General features: G+C 58.5%; 1 protein-coding gene across 1 annotated transcript in view; it reads left to right on the forward strand.

The window, feature by feature from the left end:
- Positions 1–19,238, forward strand: part of LOC123353810 (adhesion G protein-coupled receptor E5-like) — a 29,576-nt gene continuing 10,338 nt past the window's right edge. The window contains exons 1-5 of the mRNA XM_044995224.1: positions 1–128; positions 11,698–11,805; positions 12,410–12,466; positions 13,745–13,882; positions 14,595–14,750. Of these exons, the coding sequence (XP_044851159.1) occupies positions 98–128; positions 11,698–11,805; positions 12,410–12,466; positions 13,745–13,882; positions 14,595–14,750 (490 nt within the window). The 5' untranslated portion in view covers positions 1–97. The remainder of the gene's footprint in view (positions 129–11,697; positions 11,806–12,409; positions 12,467–13,744; positions 13,883–14,594; positions 14,751–19,238) is intronic.

A 19,238-nucleotide genomic window follows, 5' to 3' on the forward strand; every position in this document is an offset into this window, starting at 1 on the left:
GCCCCCCGCCCCCCATGGAGCCGGCCCTGGCTCGGGGGCGCTGCCCTCTGGCTGCAGCTCGGTGCGCGCCGCTCGCTGGACTCCCTCGCCCCGCAGCATGGACCCGGCTCGCCGCCTGCTGCCCCTCGGTGAGCCCCCGACCCCGGCCCCGCCGCCCGGCTGCACCATGTGCTCGGCCCGGGCTGCTGCTCCCCGCGCGCGTTGCGGAGCTCGGTTCCTCGGAAGTGACTCCGGAGTCGCTCCGCCGTAGCTGCTGGTGGGCTCCGGCCCCCGGTAGAGCTGGGATCCCCGCGGACTGGGCCCCGAGTCCGACCTGGGGTCCGTGGGGGGTGGGCCCGATTCTGACGCCACTTACTGTGGTGTGAATCCCCGGGGCCGGGTCCCCGGCTGGTGTGTTTTGCTGCCTGGACTCCCGGGGAGTGACGCTCATTTACACCCTCTGCCTTTACAGTGTCTTGACCGAGTGAGGGCAGGATCGGGCCCAGCCAGCGCCGCCGGGGGCTGATTCTCCCCCTCCTCCGGTGGAAATCTGGAGCAACTGGGCCCGATTCTGCTCCTACAACTTTCCCCTTGTGTGACTCCAGGGGAGTGACTCCAGGATCCCGTGCTGGTGTGAATGGGACCAGGACACTTGTCTCTGGCGGGGCAGGGATCTGCTGGGCTGTCCCGGGCACTAGAGGATTGTGCTATTTGTCCGGCTGGGCTGGGCTCCTCTCTGACACCCTGGGGAGCAGCGGGTTATGGGTGTGTGTGTGTCACAGGTTGTCCCATCCTGGCTTGTACTCCAGAGAGAGATGATCCTTCTTTGACAGAGAAGCCAGGTGGTTTCTCCAGGCTCCTGGCAAGATGGTTCTGGTGCTGGGAAGTGAACCCAGGAGTCCTGGCTTCCAACCCTCCAGCTCTAACTACTAGACCCCACTCCCCTCTCCCTGCTGGGAATAGAACCCAGGTGTCCTGACAACCAGCCCCCCCACCCCCCGCTCTAACTACTAGACCCTGTTCCCTCAGGCTGCAGAAGCAGGGTTTGTAAACTGATTCCCCCGGGTTTGTAAACTGTGCTGTCCGGGGTGGACTTTACACCAAGGATGGAGAGGCCCAGGGACCAGGTTTGAAAGCCTTTTGGGGTGATCAGGCTTTGCATTTCCTCCAGTGGGGAATCGTTGGGTATGAGGCACTATCAGAGCAGGGGTGTGTGTGTGCTGGTGATGTCTGTGGGCTGTTCAGACGAGTCCTGAGTGGTTGATGACAGTGCAGAAGGCTGGATGCAATTGCCTGCATGTGTCCTGGCTCTGCCTGCCTCTGCGGCTGTCCTGTCCCCACTGGAGACAAGGCCATGTCTACCCTTGGCCTGCAGTGTCAGCACATCCCAGGTGCACACATCCCAGTGTCAGCACATCCCAGTGTCAGCACACCCCCCTTACCAGCTATTCTGGTCCCTGGTCATCCTGGGTCCAGTCAACTCCCCTTCCAAGCTTCATCCAGACTTGATCTGATCTTTGGGGGCAGGGGAAGTTCCAGGGTCACCTTCCCCACCCCCACCGGCCACTGATGCATCCGCAGTTGCACCCCCTTTGGGCTGTGGGTGGTGCTGGGATCCACCTCGGAGCTGGGAGCTGCAGCATCAGGAGCTGGGTGCCTGGTGCCCCGGGGTTCAGAGGAGGCTGGATGGGGAGGGGGCGGGTTGGAATGTGGGTCAAGGTCCTTTGCTTTAGGGTCTTCGAAGTCTTCAGCTTCCATATGAGGAGAGATTAATAAGACTGGGACTTTTCTGCTTGGAAAAGAGACGGCTAAGGGGAGATATGATTGAGGTCTATAAAATCATGACTGGTGTGGAGAAAGTAGATAAGGACGTGTTGTTTACTACTTCTCATAACACAAGAACTAGGGGTCACCAAATGAAATGAATAGTCAGCAGGTTGAAAACAAACAACAGGAAGTATTTCTTCACAGAACGCACAGTCAACCTGTGGAACTCCTTGCCAGAGGATGTTGTGAAGGCCAAGACCATAAGAGGGTTCAAAAGAGAACTAGATAAATTCATATAGGATAGGTCCATCAATGGCTATTAGCCAGGATGGGCAGGGATGGTGTCCCTTGGCTCCGTTTGCCAGAAGCTGGGAATGAGCGACAAGGGATGGATCCCTTGGTGATAACCTGTTCTGTTCATTCCCTCTGGGGCACCTGGCACTGGCCACTGTCAGCAGACAGGACACTGGGCTAGATGAATCTTTGGTCTGACCCAGCAGGGCTGTTCTTATGTTCTTATGTCTTTCACTTAAAGGAGCATTTGCCTGGCTTTAGATGCCTTCAGGGCTAAAAGCAAACCTAGGTTCTATCCCAGCAGTGGGAGGGGAGTGTGGTCTAGTGGCTAGAGCAGGGGCGGCTGGGCCTGGAATCCTGGGTTCTATCCCCACAGCTGGGGGAGGGGTGTTGGCCAAGAGTTCTTGTCTAAGTGGCTGGCTATAGAAAGGGCTGGATCCTGTTGGGTGCTCAGTGCCCCACTCCTCTGTGCCTCCTATGTCCTGCGGGGGGTGCCATGCCTGTGACGCCATCAGAGAAGCCTCATTTTCAGAAATATTTCTGTCCATGTTGTGCCAAGTAATTAATAAAATGGAGCATTCCCTGCCCTGCTTGGCTCTGCCAGTCCAGCCGCCCTCTGGGGAAGGAGGGAGGGAGAGGGAGACATCAGTGCTGCCCTGGGTCTGTGCCCACCCACCTTCCCAGAGCTTTGGGGCATCTGCTTTTCAATCCAGATTTAGGCTCCTGAAATGAGAAGCCTGACTTACAAAGGGGCTGTGATTTGTAGGCAGGCAGCACCGTCTAGTCAACAGAGTGTCGGGGTGGGAGTCAGAACACCTGGGTTCTTTCCACTGATTTGGCAAGTCGCTTCCCTGCTCCGTGCCTCAGTTTCCCCACTTGTCTTTTGTCAGTTGAGACTGGGAGCCCTTTGGGGCAGGGGCTGTCTCTCGCTGTGGGTCAGTGCCGCACCTTTTGCGATGGGGACCCCAATCTTGGCTGGGGTCTGTGCAGCCCCTGGCACAATAGGGCCTCAATTTTGGTCAGGGCTGATGCCGTAATTCACTTAATAACGAGCATTCCCAGATCCTGCAGAATCTGGGCATAACCAGCCAGCCAGGCCAGCTATTTTAGGAGCCTTGATATGGATTTAGGTGCCAGCTTTTAGGTGCCCAAGTTTGGCAGGTGAGTCCCCAGCTGGGGGCTGGATCCTGCACTGCATGTTCCAACTCAGCTCCCTTTGGAGGCAGGCGCTGTCCTGCTGGTGCGATGGGCTCAGGATTGGATCCAGGGGTAGTTTGAGCTCCTGTAGCTGCTGTTATCTTTGATGCCTCCTGAGATCTGTGTGGCACAGCCCGGCTGGCAGCAGCTCTGTGGCACAGGTGCCCGAGTGGTTCAGGGGCTACACTGGCACAGGGAAAATCCAGCTTCAGTTCTCAGCTCTGGCACTGAATCACTCTGTGCCTCAGTTTCCACAGCAGTAAAATGGGGCAAATGGTCCTTCACTTGCCTTGTCTGTTTGGGCCATCGGGTTTCAATGCCAAGGCTTGTAGGTGCCAAGCTTGGCACAATGGGGCCTTGGTGCCACAGCAGTATGGCTAATAAATACCAGCTGTGTCTGTGATGGTGGAGTTGCATGACAGCCGTTTGTTAGATCAGTGGCTTTGTTTTTTTACATTTGATTTCCTGGCTTCATAAAATGTCGTGCGGGGAGATAATATGGAGCAAAGAGCCAATGATAATATGGAGCAAAGAGCCAAAGACTCCTGTTCCTGGCTCTGGAAGGGGAGTGGGGTCTAGTGGTTAGAGAAGGGAGCTGGGAGCCAGGACTCCTGGGTTCTCTTCCCAGCTGCCATTTGCTCTGAGACAGTGGGTGAGTTGTCTCTCAGTGCCTCAGTTTTCCCAGCTGTAAAATGGGGCTGGTGGCAGCTCTTTCTCAGCAGTGGGGCCGTGCGCGCTGTGAATGCCCATGAGGCGCTTTAGGGCTGGATGGGGCCGAAGTGCCGCCAACGCGCTGTCAGGGAGGGGCCGGCAGCGCTCGTGTCTGGGTGTCGGCCTTGGCCTGGCAGCATCTCTCCCCATCGCCCCTTGGCTGGCAGGGCTGTAACGCGAGAACTGACGGAGCGAACGTGTCTAGTCTCACCAGTGTCCTGAGCTACGGGCCTGGGTGGGAACTGAGCTGCCGGGATCTGTCGGCAGATTCCTCCTTGGCCTGTCTCCTCTTTGCCAGGGCCCGTAGTTCTGGTACAGTGGGGACTTGTCCCAGGCTAAGCGCTACCATAATACACGTAATACTAACTCCAACCTTGCTGCCCCAAGCCTTGAAGCATTGAGACAGGCCCTCAAAAATCCCGAGTGGCTTGAAGAAGATAGTGAGATCGCAATGTTGGGTTCCTTGTGGTCTCGTAGCCCTCTGGGGGGTGTCACATTTCTGAGCTCCACTCTGCCATCCGGAGGGTTAGAATCTTGCTTTTAATGAGAGCCCAGATCTTCACAATCCCAGGAGCCCAGAAGCTGGGGCTTTAAGAAAAGCAACAATTGTCACTAGGCCGATGGTAAAATCACAAGTGTCGGCAGCACCGTGATGTCCTTTGTCTCCTGTATCGGGACCCGGAGCTTTGGAAGAAATGGCTGGCTGGGGGTTGGGGTGGGGATTGGTTGTATCTCAGGGGCTGGAGGTTGGGAGAGGGACACCTCATATCTTGCGGGGGGAGTTGGCGGATGAGTTAACCTGGCAGGTGGGGAAGCAGGCTCTGTTTTGCCGGGTGAGGAGTTGCGCGTCTGATTTCGAAATCAAGAACAAAACTGAAAGGCGGGTGCTGAGTTGTGGGGAAATGGTGAGAGGTCTGAGAAATGACGGGTCCCGTAACCTCTCCTCATCCCCCCCAAGACCCCCTCGTCTTGTGCCAGGGCTGGCACATGGGCAGAGTGAGCATGAGCCAGCATGTGTGGGGGGGTAAATTCTCCCAGGTCACCATGGCAGCAGCGCAGGCACCGCCCCCCCCACTTGGTGCTGGTGGAATTGATGATGCAAGGAGCAGATCAGTGGTGGATCAGGCCCAGCTGGGGGATCAGGCCTCCGTTGTGAGATGCGGGGGCTGGGCAGAAATGCAGATACAGTATCAAGGAGGGGGGGGGGCAATTCTCCAGGTCCCCGCAGGCAGGGGCGGCTCTAGGCACCAGCAAAACAAGCTGGTGCCTAGGGCGGCAAAATCTAGGGGGCGTCCCCTGCGGCCGGGGGGGGCGGCAGGCTGGGCCGGCGGACCTGCCGCAGTCATGCCTGCGGGAGGTGCACCGGAGCCCCGGGACGACTGGACCTGCCGCAGGCATGACTGCGGAGGGGGCACTCGTCCCGCGGCTCGGCTGGACCTCCCGCAGGCATGACTGCGGCAGCTCAAGCGGAGCCGCCGGACCCGCGAACCGTCCGCAGCCGCGGGAGGTCCAGCCGAGCCACGCGGGACCAGCGGTCCCTCTGCAGTCATGCCCGCGGGAGGTCCGCTGCTCCCGCGGCTCCGGGGCGCCTCCCGCGCATGACTGCTTGGGGCGGCCAAAAACGTAGAGCCGCCCCTGCCCGCAGGGTTACTCAGTAGCAGCGAGATGCTGAGGTGACAGCGATTCCTAGAAACTACCCAGGGCAGAGGAAAGCACAGGGGGGCCAGAGCCCGGCTGGTGTGAATCAGCCTCCTTCCACTGAGCTCAATAGGGCTAGACCAGTTTACACCAGCTGGGGACTTGCCCAGAACATCAGGGGCTGATTCCAAGAAGAGGGGTGGAAGTGTCCCCTTCGAGAGGGGACTGGTGTCCGGTGGGTGGGGGAGAGCCAGGACTCCTGGGTTCTAGCCCCAGCTCTGGGAGGGCAGTGTGGTGTAGCGGTTAGAACAGGGGGGCTGGGAGCCAGGGGTTCTGCTGCCGCCCCCTCCCAGGCCGGGTGCATGGAGGGGGGCACTCAGATCTGCTCTTTCCCGCCGGGCCGGGCTGGGGGAGTCTCTGCTTGGTGTGTGGCTGGGAATGTGGGACCAGTGGGGCTGGGGGAAGCTGTTGCCTCCCACGGGCCAGCACTCCGGGGAGGGGGGGCAGGGGATTGCCCTGGGGTGTTCCCTGGGCAGGATGACACTGGCTTTCACTCTGCGTCACCCGCCCAGCTCAGGGTTTCCCCCCTGACCCTCCTGAGAGTGGTGGGGCTGGTCCGGAGCTCCCGTGTCCCGGCCAAACAGCACCTCGCTGGGCACGTTGCCAGCCTGTGAGCTGCACGTGTGTGGGCTGGTGGGTGGAGGCAGGGCCGGCTTTAGGCCGATTCAGCCAATTCCCCTGAATCGGGCTCCGCCCCTAAGAGGGCCCTGCGCCCAAGCCCCAGTACGGTGTACTGGCAAGAGCCGGTGCGCTGTCCCAGGGTGGCCCGGCTTCCCCAGGGGGCAATATAAAGGGCCTGGGGCTCCCAGCACACCTGCTTCAATGAGGGGGGGCAGGGAGCAGCTGGGACCCACACATGTGCACACCCTAAGGTGACCAGACAGCAAGTGTGAAAAATCAGGACGGGGGTGGGAGGTAATAAGATCCTATATAAGAAAAAGACCCAAAAATTGGGACTGTCCCTATAAAATCGGGACATCTGGTCACCCTAGCACACCCCCAGGGAGTGGCGTGGACCCACACATGTGAAATGGAGCTCAGTTCTAGTTCAGGCCCATCTTTTTAAAAAAGAACTTTAGGTCGGGTTAACATACAGCCGTATTTTCCGGGACATGTTCGGCTTTTTGGTTCTTAAATTGCCATCCGGGAGGAATTTTTAAAATTTAAAATTTAAAAATTCCACCTGGGAAAATATGGAGTATGGTAACCCTATTGGTACAAAAAAATACATATTGTGGCACATCCCTTAAGTCAGAACTTTTTATAGGGAACAGGTTGCTAAGAAATTAAAGGCTTTTTTTTACATGTTTTGGTTTTTTTTAGTCATCTCTGCTGGGGCCCCGCCGAAAATGTTCGTATTGGGCCCCGCACTTCCTAAAGCCGGCCCTGGGTGGAGGAGTTGGGGTTGGGGCTGACTCCTGGGGGCTTTCCCCAGCTTGGGGAGGGGACTGGGTTTGAAAGTGCTGCCCAATCCATCTGGGGTAAATGGCTGCACTGGGGGAGGAGGTTACACCAGGGCCAGGATCTGGCTGAGCGAGCAGATGAAAGACGTTTCTCCCTTACAGAGGTGTCACTCCGGTGAGGCCAGATCCCAGCTGGTGTAAACTGGCCGTCGCTCCTTGGGAGTCAGTGAGGCCGGACCCCACAGCTTCCATCGACTTCAATGCACTTACCCCGGTTCCAGCAGCTGAGGCTCCGCCCCAGAGCCCGATCTGTGCCGTGTGCTCTAACCCTGCTCCCAGCGGCTGGGGCTCTGCCCTCCCGGCCCTCCCAGGGCTGAGGTCACTGGGGCACAAGGCCCCCGTCTCAATAACCGCTGAGCACCAGGCACTGACCCTGTTGGGAACGTTTCTCCTGGTGACTAACGGGGCCTGGGCAGGAAGCGAATCGCACAGGCCAGCGCTCCCAGCCTGCTGCCGCTCTGACTCCAATCCACCCCCGGTGTCTCCGCTTGGCCCCATTCCACAATGGAGCCCTGGCTCCCTGTCCCCCGTCTCCTCTGCCCCCAGCCGGGGATATTTCCTGCCCCCAGCTGCCTTCTTTATTTCAGGGGCCTGAGTATTAATAGGAGACCGGGGAGGATTTTGTCAGCCGGCATCTAGCTCTGCCCACATGTCCAGCGCCTGGCATTCTGCTCGGTGGGAAGGAAAGCGGGGGTGGGGCAGGTCTCCGTTGTTATCGGTGGGAGCCCCTGGCCCGATCCTCTTCTTATTGCCCCTCCACCTAATCCAGAGTCGCTCCAGTTATGCCAGTGGATTCACACTGTTCTACTGACCAGTGTCTGGTTTGGCTATCACACTCTTAGTACTTAGATTACAGAAACTCAGAGACCCCACCCAAGATCAGAGGCCCCTATTGTCATGGGTGCTGCACAGACCCTGCCCAAGATCTAGGAGTCCCAAATGTGGTGGGTGCTGCACAGACACCTAAGAGAGACAGCCCCTGCCTTGAAGCGCTCACAATAGACATTGATGATGTGTGGGAGGGGAAACTGAGGCACAGAGCGGGGAAGTGACTTGCCCAAGGTCACCCAACAAGCCAGTGGCAGAGGTGGGACTAGAACCTAGGTGTCCTGACTCCTAGGCTTGTGGCCGAGCTGCTAGGCGGTGCTGCCTCCAGCCAGCATTATGCCCTGATGTTACTAGTAAAATGGAATGGCTCCTCCCTATGATCCCAGGGTTAAAAATGAGGCAGTGGGGTCAGGTCCCCAGCAGATGTACAGTGACCCCACTGACTCCAGTGGAGCAATGCGGATTGACCCCACCCGGGAACCTGGCCCATTGACCCCAGCTGGGCTCTGGACTGGCGCTGCAGGGACACAGATCTTAACCTTTCCCGGGGACACCTGCCGTCTAGTGGAATTCAAAGGCTGCCTTTCAGCTCCCTCCTCCATCCCAGGCAAATGTTGTGGTTTTACAACCGCAATGTCCCCGTTCACGTGTGTTTTTTCCTCTCTGCTGTTGCTGAGCGACAAATCCACACAAACACTGAGGAGACTGACGGGCGGGCTGGGTTTCTGACACGACCTCAGAATAAGGAACAGGCTGGGGCCGGAGGGCGGGGAGAGGCCGTGAAACAGGCAGGATGCAAAGTGCCGGCAAAGGCACCAAGAGGCAGATTTGTAAAAGGTTTTGGGGCCAAATTCCCCAGTGGGAATTCCCCCCACCCCCCGTGCTTGGATCTCATTGGCCAATCCAGGTCTAAGAGCCTGTCTTCCCTAGTGAGTTAACAGGAGACACAGCTCCCCCTAACTCAACCCCTGTCCACACACTAATACCTAGTGGTTAGAGCAAAGGGGGAGTCAGCCTTGCACCAATCCCCGGCCTCTGGGTGTCTCACACACCCGGGCACTAGCACCAGGGTCCCTCACAACAGCTGTCGCAGGGCCAGGCTCCCTAGTGGGACAGGCTCTGTGCTCAGCACTTGTAGCTAGGATGACCTCAGCGAGCCCTGTTAGCAACCGGCCCCACTGCCGCCCCTAACGGCTCAGGGCTTTCGACACCGCTTGAGTCCTGCCCTGCAGAGAAGTGGGGGGAAGTAGCCAGGAGATAAGTGGCTCGTGAAAAGGGAACCGATAAAACCCCTAGTTACCCCCCGGATGTTTTCACAACAGAGCCGGCCTTGGTTCTTCCCCCAGATCCCACGATCTCGCTCCGTGGGGCAGCCCCCCAGCTGGGGTGACAGCCTCGCCCCATTGGCCTAGCAAACTACTGCCCCCTCCCTTTTCCCCCTGCCCCTTCCCCCCTGCCCCACTGTTTCAGCCCTGGGTGTTGGGTCTCTAGGTGCAGCCCGTCTGTGGCCTTTCTGCTGAGATTGAGTCAGGTCACTTCCTCTCGTGCATTAGGTGTATTATGGTCACAGCTACAGACCCCGACTGAGTTGAGGGGTTGCTCCGTGATTCACGGCTTCCCGGCGCGGTGGGAGGGGACGGCGCTCACTGGTAGTGGTCACCGCCCGGCCGTTGCCGTCTGAGGGGGCAGCCTGGGGGTGGCGCGATACCCCGGCTCCTGCCGGCTACACGGGACCCCAGGAGCAGCAGCAGCAGCAAGCCCTGGGTAAAGTGCTGGAGTGTTATTATTGCAGTCCTGGGCTGACCCAGCAGGGGGTACGTACATGGGAGATTCTGGCCATGTCCCTGGAGGGTGGAGAGGGGACAGGGCCCCACGATCACTCCTCTCTGGGCAGAGTCACAGCAGCTCGTCGCCGGCAGGAGGGTTTGAAGGATTCTCCCTCCATTCCGGCCTGGCTGGTGTTTGAGCAGCAGGGAGGGTCCTGGGGGCTCCTTGTCCCTGTATCTGATGCTGCAGCAGGCTGCTGGTATGTGTGAACATACATGTCTGTACCTCTGTGCCCGTGCATGAGTGTGCGGCACACGTGTGTGCCTGTGCGTGAGTGTGGGCGCTCCGGTATGTACATCGGTACTTGTTCACAGACGTGAGCGCACATCTGCACATTTGTGTGCATGCCGGAGTGTGTGTGCATGTGAGCACTAGCATGTGCAATGCGTGTGTCTGGCGTGTGGGTAACTATCCTGCTCAGGCACTATGGGGATTCAGGGGACAATTGAGGGACCAGCCCCAGCCCAGCATGGACCCTGGGGCTGTGGCCTTGGTGTGAGGCTGTGGCGCCCCCTAGTGGCTGAGGCTGTGCAGTGCCGCTCTGTGGACACAAAGGTTCGACGGGGGCAGGGGAAGGCGATGGGGGGCTGGACTGGCCTTGAGGATCAGGTCCCCTGTGCTCCAGTCTAGCCCACGATGGTGGAGACTAAAAATTGCTGACAGGCATCGTACGAAATGAGTTTAGCCCTGCTTCCAAGCTGGGCATCAGGACTTCTGGGTTCCGAACCAGCTCTGGGATGGGGGGAGTGGGGTCTAGTGGTTAGAGCAGGGGTAGGCGTCAGGACTCCTGGGTTCTATTCCTAGCTCTGCCCCTGCACCAATGGCCCATCTCAGAAGAAAGGCCTCCAAGGGACAAAGCCCTTCGCCCCGGGTGGGGTGGGGAGTGTCCCAGCAAGGCTGGGGCTGCCTGGGAACAGGCCCTGCTGCTGCCCCTGTTATAAAGAGCCCGAATAGCCAACACGTCCCCTCTCAGGGCAGGACGACGGCTCGTGTTTTAACGGGGAGGGGACGTCACCCTCAGGGCCGACTGCCCTGGGACGTGGCAGCTTCTCCATCACGTGGAGTCGCACAGACGGGCTGTCCCCTCTCCAGCTCTGCGCTAGCTCCATCCCCAGCTACGGGCTGGATGCAGGAATCCCTGGGTCATTCTCTGGCCCGTGCAGTGCGAGAGGCCGGATCAGCCTGCTCCCGTCCTGGCCTTAGACTCTCTGAATTAATGGCTCGGCCTTCGCTCCCAGGGGACCTGTGGTGCCGTCACCTCCCCAGCTCCCTCGTCCTCCATGGAGTCTCCCCGGGGGAGATCGGCCGGAGCTGAATTTCAAAGCCGCGCCCCCTTTCTAGCTTCCTTCCTAGGAAAGCACAATGGGGTTCCCCAGCCCGCTGGGCTTCCCCTTTGCACAGCACCTCGGGCACTCGGCCCCGGGTCCTTTAGCATCAGGTTCTGCATACCCACGTGTGGTTAATGACTCAGAGCAACAGACTCTAAATAAACACCAGCAGGAGGGGGCGGATCTGGGCCGATACCTGAGTGAAAAGCAGATCAACCGCAGCCTGTGTTGTGCCCCATCCCCTGCTCGGTGCTTCCCCTTTCCAAGTGGGTTTGTCCATTGCATGGACGCACTGGGTGACCTTGGGTAAGTTATTACCCCTCGCTGTGCCTCAGTTTCCCTATCCTCCCTTTGCCTATTGCCATGAGTCTTGTGGGTCACAGACTGGCTCACTGTGTGTCTGTGCAGCACCGAGCATGACATGGCCCTGATCTCGGTCCGCTCTGGGCAGCACCTGGCACAATGGGAGCCCTGATTTTGGTGGGCTCTGGATGCCACCCGGCACAATGGGCAGGGCTGGATTTCCAATTAGGCACAGGAGGCACATGCCTGGGGGCACCAGCATTTTATGGGGTGCCTAAAAATTGAAATTTTGCCGCTCCCAGGTCCCAGCAAGGGGCAGGGCCGGCTGATGGGGAGACAGCCCCACACAGCCCTGCTGCTGGAGCGCTCCTCCCTCCGCCCGGCAGACAGCGTCACCTCCCAGGCGGGCAGTGAGTGCGGGCCGGGGGGCAGGGCTTGGGAGAGTGGGTCTCAGTGGGAGTTCATGGGGCAGCTCTGGGCAGAGGGGTGGGGGGTGCTGGGCAGTGGGTGGACGGGGTGCTGGGCGGCAACTAAAAGTTAAAAGTGGTGGGGAACCCTCGCTGCCGATGGCGGTTAATAGCTTCCAGGCAGCAGGGGACTCCTGCAGCTCCTGGCCGCCTCCGGGTGGCGGGGCCCCCAAAGCTCCAAACCGGCGGGGGGGAGCGGGGGGGACAGGGACGCTCACCGAACCCCTGTGCCTGGGGCACCCAAAGTGTAAATCCAGCGCTGACAATGGGGGCTCCTGGTCTTTGTTGCTAATACACACAATAGAAGACTCAGTTGCCGTGGCCAAAAGCCCAGTACCCAACTGGAACCAGTTAAAAATATGACCAGGGATCCCAGCTGGGGCTGATTTCCCAGAGCACCAGGTTTCTGCATTTTTAATTCCACCATCGGCAGGACCCTGACTGGCCATTGGCCCGGGATGGGCAGGACTGGGGTGGCTGGGGGTGGGTGCAGCTGAGTGGCGGTTACCATCTGCCCATGGGGCCTCACCCTGTCTCTGCCTTCCAGGGCTCTGCATCGCCCTGTGCCTGTGGGGCACCGTGGCCCAGACTCCTGGCGTACAAGGTAAGGCCGACTCCTCCTGGCTAACCTTCCCCAGCGCTTCCGGCTGCCCGGGATCTGCTGCCTCCGCCCCCTCCGGCCCCTGTCCCTTGTGGGAGGAGAGCAGAGTCAGGGGTCTGGGGAGCCGGGAGCAGCCCCTTGGCATGGGTGTCTTGGGGTGGGTTTACAGAGCACAGTGGGTGCGTGCAGGGGAGAGGAGAAGGCCCCTGTGTAGCCCTCCCTTCCCCTTCCCTTCCCAGCCCCGTGGCCAGCAGAGAATAGACCCTGGGGCCCAGGGCTCTACACTGGGGGCTGGAGTGAGGGGCAGGTCCCCTTTGTAGCCAAGGGCCGTGTTCCTGACCAGCCCGAATCAAACCCCTGATTGCTCAGATGTTAGAAGAGGCATTTGTAGGTTCCCCCCCTCCCAAAATTGGGCTGAACTGAAACCTAGGACCCTCGTGCCCAGCTGGGGGGTGTTTGGGATCAGGACTCTGTGCTCTGAGCCCAGCTCTGCTGCGAATTCCAAGATGGGATTTGGGCAAATTCCCATTGACCCACTGGGGTCCCCCAGTGCTGCACCCCCCTGCTCCGTCTGCTCCCATCCCAAGCCCTGCAGCCGGCTGAGCTGCGCTGGGATCCTTCCCCTCACGCTGGTCAGAGGGACGGATCCCAGCAGAGCCCCAAACACCGGGCAGCTAAAGGATCCAGGAGCCCCCATAAGCAGGTCACAATCTGGGTCATGGGAGGCAGCTCAGGATCGAAACGAGCCTCGCGCCCGATTCCGCTCTCAGTCAATCCAGAGCAGAGCCAGGCAGGGATTTCCCAAGGAACCATTTTTTGCCAGAAAATGCCGATTCGGTTCAGAGGAATGTTTGGTTTTACCCGGGAAAAAATTGTGCTGGGGGTAGGAGGGAGGGAGATGAAATAATTTTCAAAACGAACAATTCCCGTTCGAAGCGAGGTTTGGGTTTGAAATTAACGTCAACGAGAGTAACGACGACAGCAACAAAAAGGAGAAAAATTGGGTGAGACTGAAAACGTTTCACTTGAAGCGACGCCCGGCTCCGGGGGCTCTGCCTGTCTGTGCCAGGGACACCCTGGGGAGCCAAGGCCTCCTGTGCAGCCGAGGGCAGCTTGTGGCCAGGTGGTGGATGGCGTCGGAGCTGTTTGCAAGGCGCCCAGGGATGAAAATCAGCGAATGGGGCGTGTGAAAGGAGTCGATCCCCCTGTGTGTGTGTGGGGGGGGGGGTGTGGAGCCGCTCTGCACTGGCTGACCCTGCCCAGCTGTTCCCGCCCCTGCAGGTACCACTGGGGACTGCAACAGCCATGTGATATGCCCAGCAAACGCCAAGTGTGTGAACAGCACCCACTGCACCTGCCTGGATGGATACCAGCCACTTGGGAATCGCTTCTTCACTGACTCAACGGAGACCTGTGATGGTAACGGGGCTCCCACATTGTCCTGGGGGGGCTGGGACAGAGCAGGGCATTAAGGGCCGGAGCAGCCAAATCCACTGACTGCAGGGCCTGCTGGGGGTGCTCAGCCCGGCTGGGGAATGGGGGGGGTCAGCAGCTCGGGTGAGGGCCGCCCTCCTGGGGATCGAACCGGGGCCTCCAGAGTGAGCAGCAGGAGCCAGGAGTGTTGGGCTCTGTGAATTGGGCACAGGGTGGGGGGGGCCCATCACACTGACCCGTCTGAATCCCAGCCTGGGCCCTAATCAGCCTCTGGGTGTGCAGGGGCAGAGGGGCCCCACGGGAGCAGAATGGGGAAGCCCTGGCTAAACTCCCCCCCCCCACACACCATGCGAGGATCCAAGGAGGGAGGGGGGCAGAGGAGAGGCAGCTTGTCACCCCCCCGCAACACACAGGGAGCCTGGAGCCGCAGTGGGACGTCTCCTCCCCTCCCCTCCCATGGGGGATCTGGGTGTTTGTGAGGCCCAACCCCCACGTACCTGGGACAGGGGGGTAGGGGGGGCTGTTTCTGACATTCCAGCAGCAGAAATGGGTAACTGAGAATCAAGCCCTTAATCACTAACCGATCAGGGCCCCAGTTGCCTGGGTCCCATCACCCAGCTCAGTGCGGGGGTTGGGGGGTGATATGGGGAGTGTCTCCCTGCCAGGACTGTACAGAGCGTCCCCTCTTGCATTACAGATATTAACAAGTGTCTGGGGCCGAGCCAGCCTGACTGCGGACCCAACACAAACTGTAACAACGTGCCTGGGAGTTACTACTGCACCTGCATCGATGGCTACGAGCCCAGCTCTGGGAAAGCCAACTTCACGCATGCGAGTGAGAACAGCTGCCGGGGTGAGCTCTCCTCTGGCCCCACCGCACCCTGATCAGGCCCCCAATCTGCCCCCTCCCTCAGGGCTGGGAGCAGAGCCTTTTCCAGCCCCACACTGATAGGGAGCCCCCTGGCTGGGAGGGTGTTTCCTAGGGGGCCATTATGCCCCCTTAGGCAGCCAGGGCGGCCTGACCGGAGAAGGGGCCGGGGCGTTCCAGGCCCTTGTTTGTGACGTTCAGCCGGTAGTTAGAGCTTGTGTCAAGTCCCAGCCGGCCGTTCCCATGGAAACCGCCCGTTACCCCCCCGTTTGGGGGGCACAGAGCACCGGGCCCGTAGCACTGGGAGGACTCAGGAGCCCATTGGTTCAAACGCTTCCCCTGGCAGAGACCTCACCCAGCCGTTCCTGCGCCAGCCCCAGGCCGCGTGGGATCACCCCAGCCAGTGCCCTGGGGCGGGTCTAGGCACAAGAAGAAATCAGCGCCGCAGGGATCTCAGCCAGCGCCCCGGGGATTGTGCGGGGATAGCTGGTATCGGGAGCCGTGTGGAGAATCCCTAGGGCTTGGCCCCGGGGGAATTGATGGCTATTGCTGTTCTCTTTGGAAGCGCACTGATTATTCCAGACCAGAGTGTCCGGATGGGGAGCGATTCCACAGGGGCTGTTACCCTCAATTTCCCCGTGGACTTAAGCCCCTAGAGACACCCAATCTCAGAGCTCCCTGCAACTCGGAGCGAGTTTGGAAGCCGTGGGACACCCGTGAGCCCGAGGGAGGGGTGAGCTCTGGCCGCACCACCGAGAACCCAGCGCATGGCCCCCCTTCTCCAGCAGACAGAGCGTCGGAGCTGGGGAAAGCGCTTTGTAGCAGCGGCTGTGCTGTGGCTGGATGTGTGTACAGCACCTGGCACCACAGGGCCCAAGCTGCGGCGCTACCCGCTATAAACATCCCAATGGAACCAGGACGGGATGGATAATGACGCTGGAAGCTCCGTTCCCATCCCGCATGGACTCTTGGAAGCCTTCGGGGGCGGAACCCGATTGTACGTCGGTTCCAGAATAAAGCAGGTTCTGGAAACGCGGAGCCGTCTCGGTGCTGTCAGGAGAACCCGCGAGTGTCGCAGGGTCGAGGGGCGGAGGAGGCTGCACTTGGCAGGATGCAGCCGGTAGGTTCTGCCCCAGGAGCAGCTCAGCCTCTGAAGAGGCAAAACCGGGCGCTGGCCAGGCTGAGACACAAGTAACGCTGGCACCTGCACAGTACAGATGGGATCAGAGCTGAGGCCCATCTAGCCTGGTATCCCGGCTTCAACGGGCCAAAGCCAGATGCTGCAGAGGACGGTGGAAGAGCCCTGCAGTGGCAGCTGGGGGATAATCTGCCCTCACTTCCTGGTCTCAAATAATACTCAGCAGGGCTGAAGCCCCACAGCAGGGGGTTTTCTCTCTCTTCCCAAGTGTTTGTGCCCGTTAACTATGATCCCTCTGGCTGTTCTCATCATCCATAGGAATGTCCAGTCGCTCCTGGAATCTTGCTAAATTCTTAGCCTCAGTGACTCCTGTGGTGGGGAGTTCCACAGGCTAATCGCACATTGCGTGAAACAGCCTTTCCTTGGCTCAGTTCCGAATTTCCCCTCTTCTCACTTCCCTGACTGGCCCTGGCTCTCGTGTTATGAGGTGGGGAGAACAGAAGCTCCCCATCTCCCTTCTCTGTCCTCGTCAGGCATTTATAGACTCTTAACACGTCCCCTCTTACGTTCACTCTAAGGTAACAGTCCCAGTCTTTTCAGTCTCTCTACGCAGAGGGTTTTTCCAGGCCCCTGATCATTCTCATTGCCTGTCTCTGAACCCCTCTGGTTCTGCACTGTCCTGTAAGGGGGTGCCCAGGGCAGCTCGTGGGGTGCAGAGGAGGTCATCCCATTGACTGATATCCAGGCATTAGACCAGCCCTCATGTTATTCTCTATCCCCTTCCTCCAAAGCAGCTCCCCATTTGTCCCCTCCAGGGGCGGGCGGCTCATTCAGGCATTGCCGTCTGCACTGATATTGCGGCACTGGGCATCGCCAGATCCGCTTGGGAGCTTTAGCAAGCAGCAAGCGCGTGTCCGGGCAGGGCTGCGATTCCCTTCCCAGCTGAAGCGGCTCATTCCGGACAATAGCCACTTGCTCCCGTTTGCTGGCCCAGTCACTGAACTCCTGGCTCTAACCAGTCCTGTCTCCCCAGAGCACGGTGCATGTCGGACGCCTGGATTATCCCCCAGCAGCGTCCCCCAGTGCCCAAGGTCCAGCTCCTAGATCAGCCTGGCCTAGCGCTTTCTCCCTCCTTGCAGACATTGACAAGTGCCAGTGAAATGCCACAATCTGTGAGCCCCACGGGAACTGCATCAACATGCCAGGGCGTTACATGTGTAAATGCAGTTGCGGATTTGGGAAGAGTCAAAAGGATACGGCTAAGATCTGCACAGGTACAATAGAAGCTGGAAACAGTGGTGGCAAAGTCTTGATGTTTCTGGCTTGTCTGCAGTGTTGCTAACGTGTGGTGTTGCCTTAAAGCCCCACTTCCCAGAGTCACGTGATTCCACTTTTGGCTAAAATCAAATGGATTTAAAAAAAAATCTTGTCATTTTTAAACCAATCTCGTGACATTTTTGCAGCCTGGCTCACGGTTTGGGGTTTTTATTGATTGCTTGGTGCTGGCGATGCTGTTAATGCACCGTCACTGAGCTTACCCGGGATCTCTGACACTAACCAGCATTCATGGATGGGGAAACTAACCAGGTTGCTCTGAGGTCTCGCTCTTTCTCTGCGCCACATGTGGGCAAAGTGTCTGTTCTGATTCCCAGCCTGTCTTACGAATTGGAAACTGAGCCCGGGGAGTGAAGGTCGCCATGTCTCTTGCTGTGCTGCTTAATTCTACTGAGGCACGAGCGTAGGGCACTGGGGATGTCATTAGAAGCGGCAGCATCCCCCCAAACCTGCAGCTGCAATCAGAGCCCAAGATGCTCTTTCATAGCAGAGCTTGAGGTCGGGGAAGGTCAGGTCTTTGCAAAGCAAACTGGGCTGAGGACTCTGTGTTGGACAATCTTTAATACACCTTGGGCTCAAAAATGACAACCAGTCATTGTAGCAGGCTGTTATCTACTTATGGGAACCAGCCGCTAGACCAAGACAAACTTGCTCTCTCCTTGTTCTGTGGCTCAGCGGCATTCGCTAGAGGCTGGCACATATAAGCCCCCTCACAGGCATGGTGTAGGGCTGTTGCCTTCCAAGAGGTTTAACAATGGAGCAAAAGTTGAATTTCCTGCCAAAGGAACAAGGGATTTTTTTCCAGCCCTGATGCACTCCCGGCCGTGAGCCAGGAGACACAAAGCGCCTCTCAGTGAGAGGAGCAGAGGGTAGAACCCGCATGGTGAGGCAGGGGAGACACATTCTTGCCCTTTTATGGCGGAAGCAAGTTGAAAGAGACAGGTCTAGTGGGTCAGGTGTGAGACTCTGAAGACTTGGGTTCTAGTCCCAGCTCTGTTCCTGCTACGTCTCCTTGGGCAATTCCCTGCCTCAGTTTTCTCTCCCACCTCTTGTCTATTTAGACTAGAAGCTCTTTATGGCCGTGTGTGTGCAGCGCTCTGGGTGCTGCCTTTATGCAAATAACGACCGAAGGGAAGGGGCGTAGTGGGAAATAGGAAAACGCTGTCATGGGAAAGAGAGGGGGTGGAGTCTGAGAAAGAGCTGCTGGAACTCAGCCCAAGGGAAGGATCCGTGAGCGCTCTGGACTCTCCCAGCTGACTGACTTGTTTGCTGATGTCCAGATGAAGGGGATTTTAGCCACAAGGATTTCTGTGAGAAGCAGAAGCATTATGGATAAATATCGGGGAGAACTTAGCTTTCTTCTGTGGCTCTGCCCCTACTTCCTCAGGAAGGATCACTACCCATCTGTCCCCAGGGATGGTGACTGATAAGCCACTGCTGATCTGAACACCACGGGGAGTCAGCAGAACAGCTCTGCATGCTGATCCAAGCCTGCAAACCGGCTGACCCTTCAATTGTTCGGGTGGATAAATGTCTGTGATTTTATTGGCTAACTGTTTGCTCTGAAAAGTTGTCACTGATGTTGTACAATTGGTTGCCTCAGTCCCATGGTCTTTCTCTGCTTCCTGATTGGACGGCTGAAATGTTGGGTTAATAAGCAGGCGAATGTTGAATTCCAGCACTTGTTCCTGGCTGGGATTTCTGGGAGAATCGGTCATGGCCATTTCTGCAGCAGGTCAACCGCTTCCCCCAACCCATGGGAATGATGGACGATGCACCTGTCGCCACCAACTCAGTGCTGCTGTATGTGAAATGGTCACAAAGTGGGGACCAGAACCCCTGTAGTGTAAATTGGTGCAGCACCACTGACTTCAAGGGGTTTTCATCCCTTCTCTGCTTCTCCATCTCTCATTGCCCCAGACGGGACTGCAGGCTCCCCAGGGGCTGGCCAGAATGAGTGCGCGTCTGCACAAACAAGCCAGGTCCCTAGGTAGAAAACC

The sequence above is a fragment of the Mauremys mutica genome, chromosome 20, assembly GCF_020497125.1.
Source record: "Mauremys mutica isolate MM-2020 ecotype Southern chromosome 20, ASM2049712v1, whole genome shotgun sequence".
NCBI classification, from domain to species: Eukaryota; Metazoa; Chordata; order Testudines; family Geoemydidae; genus Mauremys; species Mauremys mutica.